Raw genomic sequence first — 23261 nt, forward strand, 5'->3', positions numbered from 1 at the left:
GATGCCTTTGTGAATGACATTTTTTTAAATTGCATTTTTTCTGATTGCTATTGATATATAGAAATAAAATAAAATTTTTGTATATTCCTCATATCTTGTGATCCTATTAAATTCACTGATTTTTCTAATAGTTTATCTTTGGATTCTTTATGATTTTCTATAGTCACAATATCATTAGTATTTCTTAAAATTGCTTTAGAGAATTGATCTGTAATACTCTAGAACTCATACAGCTAGAAAAAAAATTTTCATGTTAGACTAGCTCACATATAGAACTTTGATATGGTTTGGCTGGGTCTCTACCCAAACCTCATCTTCAACTGTAGTTCCCATAATCCCCACATGTTGTGGGAGGGACTCGGTGGGAGCTAATTGGTAATCGAATCAGGGGGGTGGGTCTTTCCCATGCTGTTCTCGTGATAGTGAATAAGTCTCATGAGATCTGATGGTTTTATAAAAGTCAATTTCCCTGCACACGATCTCTTGCCTGCCACCACATAAGACGTACCTTTGTTCCTCCTTCATCTTCTGCCATGATTGTGAGGCCTCCCCAGCCATGTGGAACTGCAAGTCCATTAAACCTCTTCTTTTATAAATTACCCAGTCTCGGGTGTTTCTTCGTGGCAGTATGAAAATGGACTAATAGAAACTTAGTATATTTGATTACAACTATTCATGTTAGATTAGAAAATCTAGACGATTGGCCTCATCACAAAATAATAGAAATGGCCCCTAATACACAAAGAACATGTTTATTTTCTTGGGAATTCAGAAAATACATATTCTGTGTGCCCTGCTGCTTCCCTATTCCCACCCACACCCAAACATATACATCAAGAGAATACTGGTTTTTTTTGGTTTGTTTTTTGGAGGCAGCGTCTCACTCTGTCACCCAGACTGGAGTGCAATGGCATGATCTTGGCTCACTGCAACCTCTGCCTCTCAGGTTCAAGTGATTCTCGTGTCTCAGCCTCCTGAGTAGCTGGGATTATAGGCATGCGCCACCACGCCCAGCTAAGTTTTGTATTTTTAGCAGAGACAAGATTTTTCCGTGTTGGCCAGGCTGGTCTAAAACTCCTGACCTCAGTTGATCCACCTGTCTTGGCCTCTCAAAGTGCTGGGATTACAGGTGTGAGCCACTGCACCTGGCCTAATACTGGCTTTCGATCAAACTATATTTCCATGTCTATTTCTTTATCTTCAATTATGAAAGAAAATAAAAGGCTAGTTGAAGAGATATATTTTATTTCCCCTTGCTAACATTATATTCTTCAGATGATATCACTTTTAACAATATATCACTTAACATCTATGAAACCAAATTCTCCTTACTTTCTTCTCTCCCAAATTCTCCTCCTTCCTGGGGTTACCAGGAAGGTCCCAATGTACAGGCTAGCTACGTCCTTGCTGCTGAAACTTTTCCTACATATAAAGAGATAGATACAAAGTTGGAATCAGGTCTTGTCTGGCTGCATGAGAAAGCCATGGATACTGAAACCAGCCCCCATCCACCCATTGTTAGACCCAAAGAACTGACACAAAATGAAGGAGCAGAGCCTTTGGTTCTGTCTTCAGCAATATTTATTGGAAACAGCGATGCTTCCTGTGGTGAGAGTTTATACATTAAGCAGTAAGATTTGCCTTTCACTCCACATGATCCGCTACTGCAGGTGGCACATCGGAAGCAGCACGTTAAACCTCTGAAAGAGTCTGTACAGCTAGATAAATAGAACTCTGGATACCTAACAGGACTTTCGTGACTGATACAAATAAAAAAAAAAAAAAAAAAAAAAAAACACTGATAAGCTTACACACAGCACTGTACACACAAAATGAAGATTATGGATAGAAGAGGCAGAAGTAAAAGTAGCGACTGAATTGGGAAAGGGTTTTGCATATGCAGCCATGTATCTTAAACTGCTAAGCACAAAAATCATCTTTATTTGGTCCTCATTGAGGGCAGAATCTGCACAAATGATGTTCAAAGAACACAGGGTAAAAGTGGAAAGGAAAGGTATTCACTGTTTCTCAGTCTATGAACTAGTGGAAAGATGGTTACTAGTGTTTTCCTCCTCGTGTCTCTGTGCCAAATGGATTCATGAAACATGTAATTCACAAATAAAACTGATGAGATTTGTTCCCTCTTCCCTGTGCCCTTCAGAAATAGCCTAAATACATACAGAGTTTCTGTACAGCAAGAAATTTAAGCTTGGATACCAGATTTCTTCCCATTTCCTCATAATGGAGAATTTCTTTTCAGCCTCTCTCACAATAATGCTGATTAACTGTCTTACTGAAAAATAATTTGGAATTACCACTCTGGCTTTAGTAGCAAGGAGGGAAGAAAACTGGCTATACCTCAGAAATAGCCGTAAGTGTGAAGAGCTGAGATGCCTGTTTGCAGAGAATGCTTTGAACCCACAATTAACACTTTCTATGGATGCATTAAGAGACAAATTCACTCAGATCAGGAGACAATTTGCTGGTGAGGGAAGGCTTACTTTGACAATTCCATGACTCACATATTTGGGAAGGGACAGTGTGAAAGCAAAAGCTTTCTCCTCTTTGCATGGAGAAATGCAAAAAGACCTTCAGATGGCCCCTGGGGTGATAGACAATATCTTCGGTGGGAAGGTTTTTCTGTGATGTGGCTCATGGTCATATTCTAAGAAACCACAGCCTCCTGAGAACTGTGTCAACAGCAGTTCTGTGACTACTGGCTGGTCTCAGATGATGTTTTAAAAAGCACATGCCATGCCCACCAGGCTAAGAGGATATCATCCATCACCATGACTCCTGTGGGAGCCCACGAGTCAACCAAATACACTTGGTGGGGCTGGATGACGTGGACCACTGCGGCCTGCACTTGGGATGTGTTATAAGCAGCATTACCAAAGCAGTGGTTAACCGTAACTATCTGAGTCAAGAGGAGGTGAGCCAGCCAGCATAACATCCTAATGGGGCAGGGCAACCAGAATTTCCACATAATTGATGGGGAAGAAGCCTGAATGGCCATGCAGCATCCCCTCATACCAGTTCTCATCAATTTGGTTAGTCAGTGTGATGATATCGCCCTCTTTAAATCCCAGCTCCCCTTCATTTTCAGGTTCAAAGTCGTACAGAGCTCGGCAGCAGGGCTGATCCATTTGGACACCTGAGAGTAAGAGCAGGAGAGAAGAGAAGAACACACAAGGATAAGGGGTATTTAACTCACAGAATCTGCTGCCTGCTGCACCCACCTGGCTTGCTGCTCCCCGTCTTTCCTCCCTCATTTCTCTTCCTGTTGAAGCTTCTTCTTGCTACAGGACCTCAGTGTCCACTGCATTGGGCATCTTGCCCTCTACCAGTCCTCAGAAGCTTTCTCGGACCTTTGGAAGTTGCTGTGCATTCCTGTTTCTGTTTCCAGTATGAAAAACGGTCACAACTATTCTTGTGATACATACAACAGATTCCATTAAAGTTTGCCTTTGTGATAATGCCCAGAAATAGGAGGGACAATGATTTAAGAAGAATAATACTGATTTAGGTTAATAACACAGCATGGCCTGAATTGTCTCATGTGAGCACTTTAAAATCTTTGCATATTTGAAAAACTATGGTTAATTACATGGAGAATGTTTTTGAGTAACAGTTCACTTATCACTGTTTAAAATGATAAATCCCAGCCTCTGGAAAACTGCTGTAATGTGGTAAAAACAGAATAATATAAAACACTGAGTTCAAGTTTTTACTTTCTGTGACCTTACACAGGGTACTTCACTCTCAGTTTCACTGTCTGAAATTGGATGTAACAGTAGGTAGGACTTACTTCACATTACTACTGTGGCTACTAAATGAGATTATGTAAAAAATATTATGTAATTTATACTTGGTAAACTGCTGCATATATAAATATATGCAGTGCACTGGAGTTATGGCATACAAAAATAGTGTACCCTACCTCGAGTAAAATAATGAAGGATGAAATCATATCTTAAGAGGGATCTATTCCAAATGACCCACTGCATGAATATTAGATGCATACACATGTAGATACAGACTCAGACAAGCGCACACAGCTCCCATGCCATCTAGGTGGCTGGAAAGGAAACAATGATTTAGAGAAAGAAGCAAATTACTGAGTCTCCAGATGAAAAGTGAAATATATGGCTGGTTTGCAGGCAGGGAGAAGCACAGCTATACACAATTTCTATGACTAGTCCTGGTGGCCAGCATCAATAGCCACAGCTGCTTATGCCATGCCCAGAAGTGCTGAGCACAAAGGGCAGAGAGCGCCACCTGCTGGCTCACATCTTATTTTTTTTCTTAGTAAGTCTGAGAGCATCTTATAAAAAGTTTTCTACCGTAGAACATCAAGCACTGGGGATACAGGAAAAATAAAAGAAAGCTGCCTATCTCTAACATCCACATCCAGTATAAGACAGTTCCCACTTCAAACAAGCAAATGTGGAGGTTGAAAATGTCTCCAGCACAGGCTGTTGTATAATCTCCATGTAGGGAGTGGAGAGCAAGCGTGACAAGGAAAAGAATGCTCTATTAGGTATGCATCGATATTCCTGAGATACAATATCATCTAGCTTTTATTATATCAACCGCAGTGCCACAGCATGATAAAGTGATCAGAGGTGAGGCACGGGAAAGAAAACCCAGCAAGTGTCAAGTTTCAAAATATCTTCTTCTGCAAATATATTTAACCATATGCTTCTGTGACTCAAGAAATCCAACTCATCAGCACATTTCTGGAGCCGCTTGCCGTCTGTGGATTATATGTGAATGCATATGAGGACACACTGTCCAGGGACATTCGTTGTCATATAGGTTGGATTCAGAGGGAACAGGAAGGAGAAAAGATGACACAAGCAGACCAAACTGACAAGGAAAGGCAATTTACGACCACAAAGGGAGGGTCAAAATAAAATGTGTTCATGTGTGCTGATGATTGAGAGAGAAAGGGATATACAAAGAAAGTTTTATACAGAAGAATTAAAAGGAAGGAAAGAAAAGGTAAATGAAAAAAGACAAAAGGATTCCTTTAACAGAGTTTCTACCTGACAAACCACTCCATAAGAAATCTATTACTGCATATTTTCTATGCAGCCAGATTGGATTATTCCTAAAATTTCTGGAAGAGTGCCAATGGATATGCCAAGGCCTATGCAATAGGATCTGCAGTCTCAGCTCCCTACCTGAAGGCTTGGGAGTGCCTGTGTGGGAGAGACCCCCATTGGGCTGAGTACTGTCTCCAGTTGGAAACTCCAGGCTCATTCGTGGTTTAGGTTGATATTCCCTTCTAGGCTGAGCTGAAGCCTGTCTTATTCTGCAGTAAAAAGAAAAGAGATGGGAAAGGTTATGTAGCCAGTTAAGTAAAAACAAAAGGAAATATAAAGATTCAGGAAATGCTTGGGTCACCCACCATGCTACCATGATGAACTGTGGGAAATCAAACAAGGACCCTTAGTTTTCTTGTGTGTGCATGTCTGAGATTTTGGTGATGTCCCTTTATGGGGCCATGTCCTCACTGTCTTCATTCTCTCTCTCAATCCCTCACTTCCTCTCTCATTTATTCAGAGTCCTTTATCCAAATATGCACTGTGCTAGGTACCAGGAACACAAAAATGAATTAAAACACAGTTCTTGTACACAAAAGATAAATGCTTGAGGGGATGTATACCACATTCCCCATGATATTATTATGCACTGCATGCCTGTATGAAAACACCTCATGTATCCCATAAATATATACACCTATGTACCCACAATTTTTTCAGTTTTAAAAAAGACGCAAACAGATTACGGTCTGTAAGGGAGACAGAACACAAACAACTGCCGACCATAAATTTTAGTAAGCACTGTCACAGATATCTACAAAGTGCCACAGGAACACAGGGGTGTAGTTGGGGGTGAGGGTGGGAAGGAGTCTACCTCTCCATAAGGAAGGTGGAGGAGGTTTAAGGAAAGAACTAAAAGATACACAGAGGTTGTTTCCAGATGGAAATATGAAAGGGAGCTATTCCATTCAGAACATGAGAAGGTTTGGATAGAGGAAAGGAGGAAATATACTGTGTGCTGTGAGAAGAATGAGCAGTTTGAGATACAGGGAGGAGGAAAGGAAAGAGGGAAGACAGAAGGAAATTGGAAAGGTATGGCCAATACTTGTCTTCTACACACCCCTAAATATTTTCCATGGTTTCAAGTATTCAATAAAGAAAGTATGTAAGAGATTTGCAAGGGAGAGTGAGGGTTTAGGGTATGGTAACCGTAGAATGATACTGACTTTGAACATATCTCAGAGGAAAGAAAGGAAAGTGCTCCCTTCATGCTCAAGAGACATTACAAAGACACATAACATTTCTTTAGTATTTTGAAGTATATGATTTTAAAACCTTTCTGGAGGCTTCAGCATTACATAAATTTCCACAAGGGTGCGCTGAAGGAAAACGCTCAATTAGACCACGAATCAAAGAAGATGCTGAGATGAGATCAGCTTGAGGGAAAACAATGAAAATAGGTGATGTTTTCAATGGTGTGGAATCGTCTGATTGGGGTCTTCATCACGCAGGCAGCCATGTGATCAGCTATGAGAGTCTAATCTGGCCATGTGGACTAAGAAAAAAGCCTGCTGAGGTGACCCTTTGAGGTATACATGTTCAACAAAATCACCCTGTTTAATCTGGCTAAATTAAAGTAACACATATTATAACACAGGACCACTGCTATAGCTACACAGGTTGTGCCGCACACCTCCACGGAGCCACATTCACATGGTAGTTTCCTACTACTACAGCCCTGCTGTGAGGTACATGGAACAAGGTGAAAGCAGCTCTCTCTGATGGCACAGGACTTGACCACCATTCAGAGAAACACCAGATGTGAAAAGAAACAGCCTTTCAAACAGGTTATGGTTGGCTGTGAACTCCACTCGTACCACTGAGTGACCCTGGGCTAGTTATTTCATCCCTCTTAGCCTCAGTTTACTCATCTGTTAGTCGAGGCTAAAAATACTTAGGTTATAGGGCTGTTATAAGATTGATGATGATATGTATCCAGCATCCATTATCAGCAGTAGCATCCTGGTGTCCCACCTGTGGCAACCAAAATATAATCCAAGTGTCAACCTCTCATAAACAGAAAATTAGATTCAACAAACAAAGCACAAGAAAAAACAAAATCAAAACAATCCACAAGGTGCCTCTGTAGGACAAGCAGGAATTCTGGCAGATGTTTGTCTCCAAATATATTTTATGATTTCCATTTCTGTATATACCATTTTATAGCAATGAAATGCAAATATGAAATGCAGAGAACTGTAGCATACCTTTCTTCCAGTCTGACCGTGACTTGCTGCAGGATCTGGACTGCCTGCTTGTGGTATTCCAGCTGAGCTTGCACAAGTGCAGAAAGCTGGCTCACTTGTTCAATCTGTAGATCGATGGGAAAATCATGCCTTAGTTTCCATGTTACCATCCTTAAACAGCCACTACTGTTTCATACATACAAAAGGTTGCGCTCAACACACAGACCCTGCTTGGTGGTGCTGATAACTGTGTGATAACCCAATTAAGATAGGTAGTTCTGCAGGTTTCAAATCCATCAAGGATAAAAGAAAGCAACCTTATGCTTAGAATCATGCATATCAGTACCATGACGAGAAGCAACACTGGTAACCCTCAGGAAGACCATAAAGCTCTAAAGAGTCTCATGCCTAGCTACAATCTTGTATTTGGGATTTGACTTCTTTTATTGATATAGAAAAGAAGGTATGCTGGCCAAAGGACTCTTTGTTCCCTATACTTTTCATGCTGTTAATATTGGTACTGTTAATAAAATGTGACAATATCTCACATAATGTACCCGGAGAGGCGACATGGTATGACAGAAAAATCTTCTGTGCTCTCTGAGCCTCCTCTATAATGTAAAAGGGCTGAATCAAGTGACATCTTGAGTTCATTCCTGCTCTAATATTCTAAGCTTGATTTCTCTTGATTTTATGTTTCACATTACGATCCAGCTAGGTAGCAGCCTCCAAGTCAACAGAGGCAGTGTTGTCCCATAAATCTGGGGATAGGGAAGGGTGCTGTGTTGCAGCGAAGGAGCACTGTGATTTGGGTCACCCCTCATGCCCACAGTATTCCTCTTGAGGACTTAGGTGGGCACAAGTTGTTTTACATAAACGAACCTACACTGTCTCCAGGTGGGGGGAAGGTCTGGATATGTTCAACATGCCTCCTGTGCCACAGTCAGGAGTAAGGCAAGCAGGCAATGTGATGGTTAATTTTAGGTGACAACTTGACTAGATTAAGGGATCTCCAGATAGCTGGTAAAGCATTGTTTCTGGGTGTGTTTGGTAGGGTGTTTTCAGAGGAGACTGACATTCACTCAGTAGACTAAATAAGGAAGAGCTGCCCTTCCCTATGGGGGTGGACACCATCCACTCAGCTCTGGACCCACACAGAACAAAAAGCAGAGAAAAGGCAAGTTTGTTCTCTCTCTTCTAAGGAAGGGACACCCATACGCTCCTGTCTTTGGATATCACAGCTCTAGGCTTTCTGGCCTTTGGACTCTGGGACTTGCACCAGTACTACTGATGCCTCGTGCTCCACAACTGAGTTCTCAATCCTCTAGTGAATTTATACATAGATCATCAGAAATATCCTTTATCTTCCCACTATTGATAAGTGAGATGGTCCCTGACCGAACGATTTGTAGGCTTTACGATGGTACAAAATTGATATGCGCTCAGTAGAAACCATACTTCAAGTGCCCTCAACCATTCTGTTTTTTACTTTTAACGCACTATTCAATAAATTACACAATATATTCAAGACTTTAACCCCATCGTAAGTTAAGGAGCATCTGTACTTTAAGATTCACTAGCAGACAAGAATCTAGTTAAATCAAACTACAGGAATGCAGAAAAAAACTTTTCTATTTCTCAGTCTACTTTATCACTTACAATTATTTAAAATAAATAACTACCTACTGAAGTTCTTATCACACTGTGTAATCAGATATTAATGCTTTTAAGGATTATGCCCTTTAACAGATTAATATACCTTGATGATAAGATTAAACTGAAAACCACAGGAGAGTCACTTACATCCATCTCCAAGAGATTGAACATGCTTGACTCAGCAATTTCCTTAGACTCATCAAATTTCTCTAGAGCTTGACGAAGCTCTTCATCCGGAATCTTGCCTTGTCGTTTCTTCTTATAATCAAAATCCAGGCGTCGACCCTCCAACTTCTTTAGATGATGCTGAAAAAGTCAAGGGCAGGAATAGGCTTTGAAAGGGCTTATGGAAAAGGCTTATTTGAGCTCACTTCTCCATCACGTCCGTTAACTTCCAAATTAAGATAGGCTAAGTTTTAAAATATAACATCACCAGAGAAATAAGGAAACATGCATCAATGGGGCCAATGCTTTCAAAGGTTAAATACGGGAGAATATCTTTTAAAATAATTAAGAATAAAAGATAAATTGTAGGAAATATCAGTGCCCTTTATTTTCTGGCCTTGCCAGGCCAAAGCCAAGCTGGACTAAGTCTTTCCAGCCCATGACAGAAACAGAGAAGGAATGCACATGCCCTACACACACTGAAAGGACACACTCACAGGCCCCACAGGCCCTGTCTTCAAGAGAAATGGTATCTCATGAGAAGCCAGAGGAAAAACACTTTCCTTGAAATTAAGTGAGACAGAAATGGCATTCTTGCTTTTCAAATCACCCGGTCTATTAGAATCACCTAGAAGGCTGCTTATTACAAATTTGGATTCCTGATCTCTTGAATCAGTATCTAGAGCTGGGGCCTAGAAATCTTAACACTTGCCCCAGCTGACTGATGCAGCTTTCAGGGAACCAGTGATTTAGTTTAAGCCTCCAACCTGACATATAATTGAGCTCAAGAACAAAATCTCACTTGGAAGGGACCTTCGAAGGGATTATACCTAATGCTCCATGCCGAGCTGCAATCCCCTCCTTGCACCATCCCTAGTAGATGGCTGCCCAGGCTCCACCCACCATCTCTAGTGACCAGGTAGCAAAGTAGTTTTTCAAAGCTAAAAAGTTTTTATTTTCCCCCGATAGCTAGTCTTTCACTACTAATGGATGAAGGAAAATTCTGGATTTTCCCTTATTACTAGGTATGTATGGAGCAGAATGAAAGGAAATGAAAACAAAGTAGGGAGTGGCTAAAAACAAATGAAAAGGAAAGGAGGACGAAAAATATTCCAGACCTTCCCTCACATTGCATCCCCTGCCCCCCAGTCCATACCTTGATCCAAACTAAATGATCATTTGGAAGGAACCTTATTTTTTAAACATTTGAACTTACAGTCAGCTACAGGGTACAGCAGTGGAGTCAGAGTTACATTTTGGATTTAGAATGAGTCTGTCACTTACTAACTCTATAATCTTGAGCAAATGGTACTCTTAAAGGAGATTTAAGCTAGAATAAGGAGGAGGAGGAGGCCTTAGTTCAAGTTATGGCAATCCATTTTATACCCAACCAAGTTTCAAAAAAGCTCAACAAATATTTGTTAGATAAAAAAAAGTAAGCAAACATTCCACACTCAAAGACATATGAACTTTATTTATTACAAACAGCTCAACTGCTCTACATGTTTTAGAAAGAGGCTAGTTGGTATTCTTCCTCAATCCTAACAACCATTATGAAAATATTAATATAAAATCATATGCATGCATCTAATTTCTGGACTTGGAAAAAAATTAAAAAATTTAAAAATGTGCTTATAGAGTGATAGAATATTTATTTAAGCTAACAACTTGTACAACTAACATTTTAGTGGATGAAATCCGCCCAGCAAACCACAAAATAATTAATAAAACTGTGTATTCTCAGGGAAATAATAATATTCTCTGGAGAAAAGGTCTGAAAAAAACTATTCAATCTGAAAATCAAACATAGAGAAGTCAGAGACACCCCTCATGAGTGGCACAGTCACAATAGGCTGAAAAGTATCACATTTCTAGTTCCTCTCATTTTGTCTTACTGGGTTGTTTTGTAATTAACGTGCCCAGAGCTGACAACATGCAGGGTGAGCTAAAAAATGTTTTCTACAGAAAAAAGGCATCTGCATCTGTATGATTTCAACTGCCCACTTTCCAGAAGACTCATTGTACATACTTGAATTTCCCTAAGATCTTTGTCATGAAGATTCTGAAGAGGGTCAATGAAGTTCTGCTTCACTTCTATGTCCAAAGAGTCTTTGACTTCCGACAGTTCCCGCATGGCCTCCCCGACCTCACCAAGCGCTGGGCCTAGGAGAGAACAAAGCTCTTTCATGTTACAGAATAAAGATGAAATGCACTCGCAATAACACGGCCCTTCACAGATGAAAACCCAAAGGACTACCACTTGTCTTCTAAAGACAACAACAGACAAGAGAGAACAGGTATCTTCAGTTCACTCCTGGCAACAGACTCAACGCACCCTAAGAGGGTAAATACCTCTCATCAAGAATTCAACAGTTACTTTTTCCTTTATAAAGCAATTTAGGAGGCTCCCTGCCCTCTCTTGTAAGTACCAGTTTTCCCTAATATGCGACTAGCTTAAGGCCAATCTGTTTAGCAGAAGTAAGTACCAGAAATAGCAGGGTTCAACCAGGAAGGAGATCCCACATCACAAGGGGGTGAAACAAGAAGATGTTGGGTGTGGTAGCTGAGTGTTGGGGGAAACAGGGTGAAGGAATAAATCATGTCTCACCTTGGGCAGTAAAACTAGGTACCATATACAAGTGAACAAAGATCTACGAAAAAGCCCATGAGGCAGGGCTTTGAATCATGGTGACTGTGTCTGCTCACTCTGCTTCAATACTCAATGACTGCCAGAAATACCCAACAGAAAGTGCCGAGGAGGCATCTGGATATGTCAATCAAAGCTGTTGCAAAGACTGAGGTCTTATGGGGGGCAGCGGTTGGGGGAAGAAAGCTTGTAAGATAAATCACATTAGAGCGAACAAAATAATTCTGAAAACAAGTTTTTGGCCCATGTATGTAAGATCTAAAATTGAAAACCAAAATATAAAATGATTTATCCCATTTCCTACATAATTTCTTACCAGCACCAAAATCCCCATGGAAAATGAAAGAATTACAATGTGAGGAAGCACTTGTTACCAAAGTTGCAATCATCTCCAAGCTCTCTTCCAAATTTGAGCATGGCCTCCGCCAGCAGCGCCTCCGCCTGGGGATAGCCTGGCCCCTTCTCCTGGCCACGGATTTTTGACATGGTGTTGATCATGCTGAGCTTAGCTCTGGAAGCTGAAGGTGAAAAGAGAACAAGCTTTCAGAGGAGACAATGTGACACAGCGGAACAGGGCTGGATGGAGGATCAGGTCTCAAAGCGGCCTACAAAGTAGCTCAGCTACTGGTAAGTGTACCTTCAGTACGCTCCAGTGTTCTCTCCATCAGTCAGCCTAATCAATCACTTTTTTAAAGCACTAAGCTCTCCCTTTCCCTTAAGATCTTATAATGAATTACAGCAACACTGTTCCAGGTGAAGCAGGATTACAGGCTCAAATTGTATCGGTGTGTGCCCTTCCCCATCCTCCCTTCATTGTGCTGGCCCCTGCAGTGACTCTGGAGAGCTGGGTGCTTCCATGGAGAGCTTTTTAGAAACTCTCAGATTATGTGATGACCTCTAAATTTTATTCTAGTTTTATAGTTCAATTCTAGGAGTCTAAGGATTAAAGTAAGGAACCAATGGCAAATTCTTGCAGAGTGGGCCTTATGCCTTGTTTCACTTATACCAAGTATAAAATAGAACTATTTTCATAATCATTTCTCAACTAAGATTCTGATGGTAAACAAATCCACAAAGAGCAAAAATACTGTGTTCATTTAAAAGACTTAATCACTTATCTAGCACATAACTAGAGAAAATTAGTTTTGTACTTCAAAGAGAACATTTCAATTTGTTTCTTTGCTTTTGTTTTTATAAAAGAAGTTGCCTAGAAAGCAATTCCAGTTTTAGCTGTTTTTAAGAAAAACAGCTTTATTAAAAAAACTGTTAAAGGCTATGACTTAATTGATGCTAGGATAGCTAGGTTCCTCAGGTTCATAATTAAAGTTGGGATTACACATTAACCTAGGACTATATCCCAAATCCCATCTTCATGGAAACCCCAGATAGAATCACAGCTTAAGGTACTTCCAGCATTCAGTGGCTGACAGTCTTGAACATTTATTTCACGAGGCTTTTATTCAAACTTTGAGTCTTAGAGGCATTGAATACAGATGAGAAAAGTTATCAGTAGGATATCCTGCAACCCTGTCCCATGAATATTACAATGAGCAGGACAGTTATGGTTCCTGCTTTCACAAAGTTTATAATGAACTGAGGGTAGAGTCTATTTGAAAATTAATTAGAGTGAAGTACATATACCAAGGGCCATGACGGGGGATTGAGACGAGTCCCAGATACATGGCACTGTCCTCGTCTGTGGGGGAGGGGCATTGCAAAGGATTCCTAGAGGGAAGTATCTTTAAGTTTAGAACCAAACAGTATGTAGCAATTGGTCAGGCTAACAGCACATGTAAAGGCTAGTGGTGACTGGAAAAATAAAAAATTTACTTCTTATGTGCTTTTTCATATAAAAGGGATCATATGTTAAATTTGAAAAACAGAAAATGCAGGCTAAGTGTGGTGGCTCATGCCTACAATCCCACATTTTGGGTGCCCAAGGCAGGAAGACAATTTGAGGACAGGAGTTTGAGACCAGCAAGGCAACATAGCAAGACCCCATTTCTACAAAAAAATTTAAAAGTTAGCAGGGCATGGTGGTGCCCACCTGAAGTCTCAATTACCAGGGAGGCTGACGTGGAAAGACTGCTCAAGGCCAGGAGTTTGAGGCTGTAGTGAGCTATAATGGTACCACTCCACTCTTGGTGACACAGCAAGGCCCTGTCTCTTTTTAAAAAAGAGAATATGCCACAGAATCATTTTTAAGGGGACGATATCATTATTTTCTGCAGTGAGTCATATCGGAGATCCAGGAAGGACATAGTCCTGGCCCTCAAGGTGCTCACAGTATAGTGAGGAGTAAGATAAACAGTGGCAACAAGTATGATAAATATTATCATGGCTGATATCATGGTACTAGGGGGACAATGACAGCATGAATAAAACGAAAAGAGTGCAAATAAACTAAGCAAACATCTAAAACGTACAGAATGAATAGAAGGAAAGGAGAAACAGAGTAATGAAACCACACATGAGTTAATCCCTGCAAATCCTATTCAGGCCATTTTACATTTAAGGATGTATGCATTTTATAAAAGCTGGATGTGGTTTAAGTGCTTATATCTTGGCTCTAATAAGGGCTGTCTCCAGGTAGGTAATTCTAAATAGTTTAATACATTGTGGCTGATTTTCAAATACATCATTTTGAATGTTGTTCAATTATGAAGAGCTTTATTATTTTACTAAGAATATCTTGGATATGCTCTATATTTTCATGGGAAGGAGGAGGAAAGCCATTTTCTACTAGCTTATCTACTTCAAATGATTAAAAAGCCTATTAATCCACATATCTGAAGAGTCTAGCTTTTAAATTCATTCACAAATTACATATTAAGAATCTTGGGTTAATGAAACTTCTGTGTTATTAAAAATATCATCAGACCTCTGAATTAACCATCTTTAAATGTTAATATAATTGTCTTTAAATGATCGTTTAAAGCAGTACTTTAATAAACTGAGAGTGAGCTTGGAAAATACAAATTTAAAGCACTCAAATTCCTATTATCTATTCTCAGCCTGGATTTCTTTACCAAGTTGTATGCGCCCTTAGAGATCTATGTCCCTTCTCTTCTAAACAAACCTAACTCCTCTCCTTCAAACTTCTATGCATCTACTTCTAGGTGATTCCCAGAAGGAAATTTATCGGGTGAACTAAAACAGCAGGAAGTAAAATTAGAATGACCATAAAAGGTTGACCTACTCCCAAAAGGGCCCCACTGTTTTGTCCTCTGTTAAAATGAGTAGTTTCTTTTTTGACCTTAAAATTGATGCCATCTTTTAAGGAAGACAAATGGGGGCAGCTGAGGCTCAATCTTAACTCCCAACTCTAAACCATCATCTGTAGCATCCCTGACAAGCTTTCTAATTCTGGTAACAGCCAAAGGGAGGTCTCAGCTCTGCTGAGAATAAAACCGAAGCTCTGCTAGCCCTGCCTGAGTTATTTCCTCTGACCTGAAAGCAGTGTCCATGTGAGTCACCGCCCGATCTGTCCTACAGCTGCTTACCTAGTGTGGCAGCTAGCTGAGGATGTTGAAAACCCAGTACTTCTGCTAAATCTTAGTTTTTATTTCCTAATCCAAACAAACAAACAAACAGGAAAACCATTAGGTCTTGCTTTCCATGGAAAACAGCAGAGTCCATTAAAATGAACATTAGCTTTGAGCTCATACAGACACAGCTAAAAATCCAGACTCTAAATCTTGCTAGTTAGCTGTGAATCCCTGAGAAATCTCTCATTCGTGAGACTGTTATCAGTGTTCAATGATAAACAGCAAAAATCAGCACAGACAACACAACAGGCACTGGATACTGGGGAAAATATTCTTTCTTTCCTCTTTCCAGGCTCTCCTGTCTATGAGTGTGTGTTCTGGAATGCTCTACTGACAACTTGCTTACACAGGGAACTGCATTGCCCAGAGTCCCTTCCTTGTGTGTTTCCATAGACAAAAGTCAGAATTGGTCCAAAGTGAGGCTGTGAAAGATGTGGGAGGTGAAGCTGAAGCAGCAGCCCTAATACTATGAAGGCTGACGTTAGTGAGAGGGGATGACAGAAAGATGCACAGGTGCCCGTGGGTTCCAGTTTTTCCTTGCTCTTCCCCACTGTGGGCTGAATCATTTCATTTAAACATTTTAATTTTTTATAAAATGCTTCTGTACACATCATTTTTTCAAACCCTTAGGTAAAGCTTTCCTGTTCAAAAGTACCATGACTGCCCACTGTGCTCTGGAACGGCACTAGAGGCTGCTGATACAATCTGGTCACACCACTCACTCTGTGGTCTCACAGGATGGTTTGAGAGAGCAGGTCTCCTTGGCACCAGGCCTGCTTTTCCCTCACACTAATTAAATGTTAAGGATTCCAAGGCTACCACTGAGTCTTTTCATTTCTCCTGACTCCATTTCGTAAAGTACAGAAGAGTACAGTTCCACTTCTCAGGTAGGCTAAAAAGCTATATGGTTTGCCATCATTCACTCCAATCTTCCCTTAGGAATCTGGCTCTTTGGAAGCACTTCCTTCTTAAACTGGGCCATGAAAATCTGCTTTGGCCGGGCACGGTGGCTCAAGCCTGTAATCCCAGCACTTTGGGAGGCCGAGATGGGTGGATCATGAGGTCAGGAGATCAAGAGCATCCTGCCTAACACGGTGAAACCTCGTCTCTACTAAAAAATACAAAAAACTACCCGGATGTGGTGACAGGCGCCTGTAGTCCCAGCTACTCGGGAGGCTGAGGCAGGAGAATGGCGTGAACCCGGGAGGCGGAGCTTGCAGTGAGCTGAGATCCGGCCACTGCACTCCAGCCTGGGTGACAGAACAAGACTCCATCTCAAAAAAAAAAGAAAAGAAAATCTGCTTTATGTGAGGATGACAAAAAGTGATCACATGCTCTCCCAGAATCAGAAAAAAGGCTCTTATTTTCCCCGAAAAAGAGAGTTCCCAAGCTAAATCATGAGTCCCACATCAAGGAGTTTAAAAAAGATTAAATTAATTAAAATCACTAAGTAGGTTACACTGGAAACAATTATGCATTCCTCATACAGAAAAACTGTGACGTTTCACTGCCTGGTTGAATAGTCATTTACCAAAAATCTATTTTTAAAATATTTTCTCTGTGATAAAGTCAGCAAAAGAAATATTCATGAAGCACCTATAATGTGAAAGGGTTATGGCTAGGGAGACTCTGAAAGAAGTGAGGTGCAGCCTCTGTTCTTAAAAAGCTTATTATCCAGGTGGAGAGTCAGAGTGCTCACTCACTGCTGTGAGGCACAGCGTGGGCGAGGCTGTAATGTATTAATATTTACACTGCAGAAGACACAGCAACAAATTCCACCTGGAAGAGAAAGGCAGGGAGGTTAATGAACAGATGATGCTCGAGCTGGGCTTGCTGGAAGAGTTAGCCATAAAAGGAGAGACTTGAGAAAGGCCATTCTAGGTACCTGGAGAATCTGAGTAAAGGACACAAAACAGAGATAGATCAAGTGTTCAGCGTTTGGAACAACCAGAACTCTCAAATATTGCTGGTAGGAGAACAAACTGGCAGAAAATTCTGGACAACAATTTGGTAGCGGTTACTAAAGCTGAATAGACACATACCCTGTAACCCAGTAACTCTACTTCTAGGTGTATATCCATCAGAAATGTGTACATGCATAACAGACATGTACAAAAATGTGCTATTCAAAATATCTAGAAAATGGAAATACCTAAATGCTCATCAGTGGAAAAAATGGACAAATAAATCGTGCTATGTTCTCACAAGGGAATTCTACAGAGCAGTAAAAATGAAAGAAGTAGAACAAACAGAAAGATGAACAAAAGTAGCCAGATCAAAAGAATACATGTTCTATGATCATATTTCAGTCACAAAACAGATAAAAGTGTATAGTGTTAAAGGTCAGGGCAGATTGTGTCTGTGGAGGGAGCTTTTGGAATGTTGACAATGTTCAGTTTCTTGAACCTTTTAACAGAAGCAACAGTTTATAATAGTTCATTGAGCAATATACTTACGATGTATGTGTTGTACTTTTTGTACGTTATAGATCGATAACAAATTCAGAAATTTCACTCCTAAAGATTCTGATGTGATTGGTTTGGCATGTGGTCTGGACACAGCAGTTTTTAAAATCCCAAAGGTGATTCTAATGTGCAGCCAAGGTTGAGAATCACTGTGTTAAAGCCTCTAGACTGAAAACGTGGGAGGTGATGATACAAATCTGAGATGAAGAATGCAGGACAAAGAGAAGACTTTAGAGTGGAAGTGTGTAAGTACTTCAACTGCAGAAACAGAAAGTCTAACAATATCCACGCGGCTGTACAGCAGACAATGAAGCACATCAGTCTTGAGCTCAAAGGAGGGTGGTGGCAGGTAAAGAGAAGTAACTTATCTGACAACATCTGGAATCTTGAAGGCTAGGCCACTAGATAACAAGCAGAAGAAAAATTGCCCCCAAATGAAGATGAAACAAAATTCAAGAACAGGGTTTTTCTGCCAGTGGTTTTATATGTGGCAGGTGAGATTAGCTTTTAATTAGTGTCTACTCTAAGCCAGGAGCTTTATATAAACAATTTACCTTAATCTTCACAACTCTGTGGGTCTGGTTCAATTACTCTTACTTTCAGGAAGAGGGATGGGCAGCATCTACAGAGTAAGGATATGGAACTTCAGAGCGGCTAGAAAGCCTATCCAAGTTCTCATAGTTACTAACAGGCAAAGACTGGATTCAGGCTCAGGTCTGAGTCACTCCCAAACCCATTCTCTTTCCCATTCAATTAAATTTCCTGTGGAACTAAAAGTTTCAGATGGAAAACCTTAAGTCTCCAAAACACTAAATCCTTTTCTAAAGGCTTTTACTGGTGGTGGTCAACCTGATGCATATCAGAATTACTCAGAAAACATTTTAAAACTGTAGATGTAAGGACCCCCATCTCTATCTTGATAATTTAGAATATCCAGTGGGTTAGGCCACTGAGCATGGGTCCAAGGGGCCTTGGGGATATGAGCAAGCAAGCCTGGGCCCTGAAGTCCCACCTCTTATCAGCTCTGGCCAATTGCATCACCTCCTTGAGTTGGCAAGCTGATGATTCTCATGTATCTCTGCAGGCCAGCCCTTTACACTGCATTGCAGACTCAGGTATTCTAATATCTACTTGACTGCACTAGGATGTGTAGGTCTCTCAAACTTAACATATTCAAACTAAACTCCAGATTTCCCATCATCATCCCAAATCTGCTCCTCCTGTAGTACTCTCAATATGAATGAATACAACTCCATTCATTCTTCCACTTGCTCAGGCCCTAGACTTTATAGTCATCTTTGATGTCTCTCTTGCCTAATATGCAATTAGTCAGTATTCAGTCAGCTCTACATTCAAAACGCATCTAGGATCAGACTATTTCTCACTCTGGTCTAAGCCACTACAATCTCTAGCCTGGATTATTAAAAATAAGCTCCTACTAGGCTCCCTGCTTCCACGCTTGCCCCCTATAATCTATTCTCACTAGAAGAGTAAGGATAGTCCTATTTAGTGCAATTCAGATCACGTCACTCTTCTTCCCAAAGCACTTTAATGTGTTCCCATGTCATTCAAGGTGGGAACAAAACTTCCAACGATGGTGAAAAGGTCCTATGTGCTCTTGCTCCTCTGACCTCCCCCTGCCAACATGACTCTTCACTGTTCTCACATATATGAGAACTTTCCGGACCCAGTCACACTCTCCCCCTCTTACTTCCATTTTTCTTCATTGCACTCATCATATCTGATATGAATAATATGAATAATACATCAGGTATTATTCTCTATCAGTCTCATAGGCTCCGTGAGGGCAGGGGCTTTGCCTGCGTCATTCACTCACACCTGCCCAGGGCTTAGAACTGCCTTAGAGTAAACATGGAAGATAATTGAAAAAAATAAATGGATTTCTTCATCTACAGAATGGAGAAAATCAAAGCTACCTTGTTGGGTTTATCGTGAGGATCAGAAATGATGTTTTATAATATCCAGCACTGTGCCTGGCACTTATGGAAATATTCATTAAAATGGAGGCTATGACCAACATGATAAACTGTGTTACAGAAACAGGTTAATCAAGAGGTATACTGAAATGTATAAATATGGCATTCCCAGATTATCACGGACAAGAGGAAAGTTCTTAGCGTTGATGGGTTTGGCTATAAATACCTAGTTTGCCTCTAGTATAAAACTAAAGATAGGGATGAGAGCCCAACCTAGGCCAAAAAAATAGAATTGGTAAGTGATTAATGTAAAAAAGGTAAGAAGACCGCTATTTGTCCTCCCCAAATTCATATGTTGAAGCTCTAATACCCAATGTAATTGTATTTGGAGATAGTGCTTTTAGGAAGTAATTCAGATTAAATGAAGTCAGGAGGTCAAAGTCCTAATGCAATAGGATTGGTGACCTTCTAAGAGAGGAAGAGAGGGAAGAATCTCTCTCTCTCCATGCACACACATGCACCACGAAAAGGTCACATAAGGACATAGTGAGAAGGTGGCGATCTACCAGCCAGGAAGAGAGCCCTCATCAGAAATTAAAACATGGTCCAGTACGTTGATCTTGGACTATACAACCTCCAGAACCGCAAGAAAATAAATTTCCGTTGTTTAAGCCACCCAGCCTGACATTTTGTTAAGGCAGCCTGAGCTGACATAGGTCACATTCTGAGGTTCCAGGGGAAAATGAATTTGGGAGGGATACCATTCAACTCATATACTTTCTTTTTATACCTGATTATTTTAACAAACGTTAAATCAAAGTAATTTTTTAAAACTATCTGAATTCCTACGTTTGTGAGCAAACCAATTATTACATAATTTTCAATTCACATGGATTTCTGAAGCTTTTATCTTTATAAATATTCCACCTGGGTTTACTTTTTTTGAATAAAATCATCTTAAAAAGTTAAGTTTGAAAGAGGCCTCCAAAAATATATACAATTTCTTGACTGCATCATTTATTGAGTCCTTGGGTAACAATATTTTACTGACTAAATGCTTCATTTCCATAAGCACATAAGCATGAAATCAACCAATGAATGTGTAATCTAAGATTTTCAGAAATAAAGAAGAGGCAGGTCCCTAACATTCTCCACTCTACAAAGGTCTCCCTGCCTCTGTCTACAGGTATTTACAGAGCATTTGCTGCCTCCCTACCTATAGGAGCTACTCTTCCTTGGTAGTTCAACACAGTGGTATGCTGGAGTTAGGCCAGCACTGCTCAGGGGAGCCAAGTGTGAGTCTCTTTCTCCAAGTCAGAGTTCAGTGATGTCACAAGGGTAGCTTGTCAAATTGTCCCTGTTTGCAGATGACATGATTGTATATTTAGAAAACCCCATTGTCTCAGCCCAAAATCTCCTTAAACTGATAAGAAACTTCAGCAAAGTCTCAGGATACAAAATCAATGAGCAAAAATCACAAGCATTCGTATACACCAGTAACAGACAAACAGAGAGCCAAATCAGGAATGAACTTCCATTCACAATTGCTTCAAAGAGAATAAAATACCTAGGAATCCAACTTACAAGGGATGTAAAGGACCTCTTCAAGGAGAACTACAAACCACTGCTCAGTGAAATCAAAGAGGACACAAACAAATGGAAGAACATACCATGCTCATGGATAGGAAGAATCAATATCATGAAAATGGCCATACTGCCCAAGGTAATTTATAGATTCAATGCCATCTCCATCAAGCTACCAATGAGTTTCTTCACAGAATTGGAAAAAACTGCTTTAAAGTTCATATGGAACCAAAAAAGAGCCCACATTGCCAAGACAATCCTAAGTCAAAAGAACAAAGTTGGAGGCATCACGATACCTGACTTCAAACTATACTACAAGGCTACAGTAACCAAAACAGCGTGGTACTGGTACCAAAACAGAGATATAGACCAATGGAACAGAACAGAGTCCTCAGAAATAATACCACACATCTACAGCCATCTGATCTTTGATAAACATGAGAAAAATAAGAAATGGGGAAAGGATTCCCTATTTAATAAATGGTGCTGGGAAAATTGGCTAGCCATAAGTAGAAAGCTGAAACTGGATCCTTTCCTTACTCCTTATATGAAAATTAATTCAAGATGGATCAGAGACTTAAATGTTAGACCTAATACCATAAAAACCCTAGAAGAAAACCTAGGGAATACCATTCAGGACATAGGCATGGGCAAGGACTTCATGTCTAAAACACCAAAAGCAATGGCAACAAAAGCCAAAATTGACAAATGGGATCTAATTAAACTAAAGAGCTTCTGCACAGCAAAAGAAACTACCATCAGAGTGAACAGGCAACCTACAGAATGGGAGAAAATTTTTGCAATCTACTCATCAGACAAAGGGCTAATATCCAGAACCTACAAAGAACTCCAACAAATTTACAAGAAAAAAACAAACAACCCCATTAAAAAGTGGGCAAAGGATATGAACAGACATTTCTCAAAAGAAGACATTCATACAGCCAACAGACACATGAAAAAATGCTCATCACCACTCACCATCAGGGAAATGCAAATCAAAACCACAATGAGATACTATCTCACACCAGTTAGAATGGCAATCATTAAAAAGTCAGGAAACAACAGGTGCCGGAGAGGATGTGGAGAAATAGGAACACTTTTACACTGTTGGTGGGATTGTAAACTAGTTCAACCATTATGGAAAACAGTATGGCGATTCCTCAAGGATCCAGAACTAGAAGTACCACATGACCCAGCCATCCCATCACTGGGTATATACCCAAAGGATTATAAATCATGCTGCTATAAAGATACATGCACACGTATGTTTACTGCGGCACTATTCACAATAGCAAAGACTTGGAATCAACTCAAATGTCAATCAGTGACAGACTGGATTAAGAAAATGTGGCACATATACACCATGGAATACTATGCAGTCATAAAAAAGGATGAGTTTGTGTCCTTTGTAGGGACATGGATACAGCTGGAAACCATCATTCTCAGCAAACTATCACAAGAAGAGAAAACCAAACACCGCATGTTCTCACTCATAGGTGGGAACTGAACAATGAGATCACTCGGACTCAGGAAGGGGAACATCATACACCGGGGCCTATCACTGGGAGGGGAGAGGGGGGAGGAATTGCACTGGAAGTTATACCTGATGTAAATGACGAGTTGATGGGTGCTGATGAGTTGATGGGTGCAGCACACCAACATGGCACAAGTATACATATGTAACAAACCTGCACATTATGCACATGTACCCTAGAACCTAAAGTATAATAATAATAATAAATAAATAAATAAATAAATAAATAAATAAATAAAAAAGAACATAAAATGGCCATATGAGACACAGAAGCTGTCTCATGCTACAAATCAAGGTTTTTCTTCCAGAAAGATGGTTGTTAAGCCTATAGGAGCACACTGCTGGTTCCTTCCAGCTTGTGGCAAGTTTTATTGCATTCCAATTCTCATCTGTGGTGGCCAGGTAAAGTATTATTATACTTCTTGGCTTAA

At 40.3% G+C, this 23261-nt stretch overlaps 1 protein-coding gene across 2 annotated transcripts in view; it reads right to left on the reverse strand.

Moving 5' to 3' along the window:
• Window positions 1-1563: 1563 nt before the first annotated feature.
• Window positions 1564-23261, reverse strand: part of SH3GL2 (SH3 domain containing GRB2 like 2, endophilin A1) — a 230754-nt gene continuing 209056 nt past the window's right edge. Inside the window, exons 4-9 of one of the 2 annotated variants that reach the window (XM_023197178.3) lie at window positions 12137-12280; window positions 11145-11278; window positions 9098-9256; window positions 7316-7419; window positions 5187-5317; window positions 1564-3154 (exon numbers count right to left, since the gene is read on the reverse strand). In XM_023197178.3, the coding sequence (XP_023052946.1) occupies window positions 2955-3154; window positions 5187-5317; window positions 7316-7419; window positions 9098-9256; window positions 11145-11278; window positions 12137-12280 (872 nt within the window). In that variant the 3' untranslated portion in view covers window positions 1564-2954. The remainder of the gene's footprint in view (window positions 3155-5186; window positions 5318-7315; window positions 7420-9097; window positions 9257-11144; window positions 11279-12136; window positions 12281-23261) is intronic. The other variant, XM_023197181.2, reaches the window with a different exon arrangement.

Source organism: Piliocolobus tephrosceles, chromosome 14 (assembly GCF_002776525.5).
Source record: "Piliocolobus tephrosceles isolate RC106 chromosome 14, ASM277652v3, whole genome shotgun sequence".
Classification (NCBI taxonomy): domain Eukaryota; kingdom Metazoa; phylum Chordata; class Mammalia; order Primates; family Cercopithecidae; genus Piliocolobus; species Piliocolobus tephrosceles.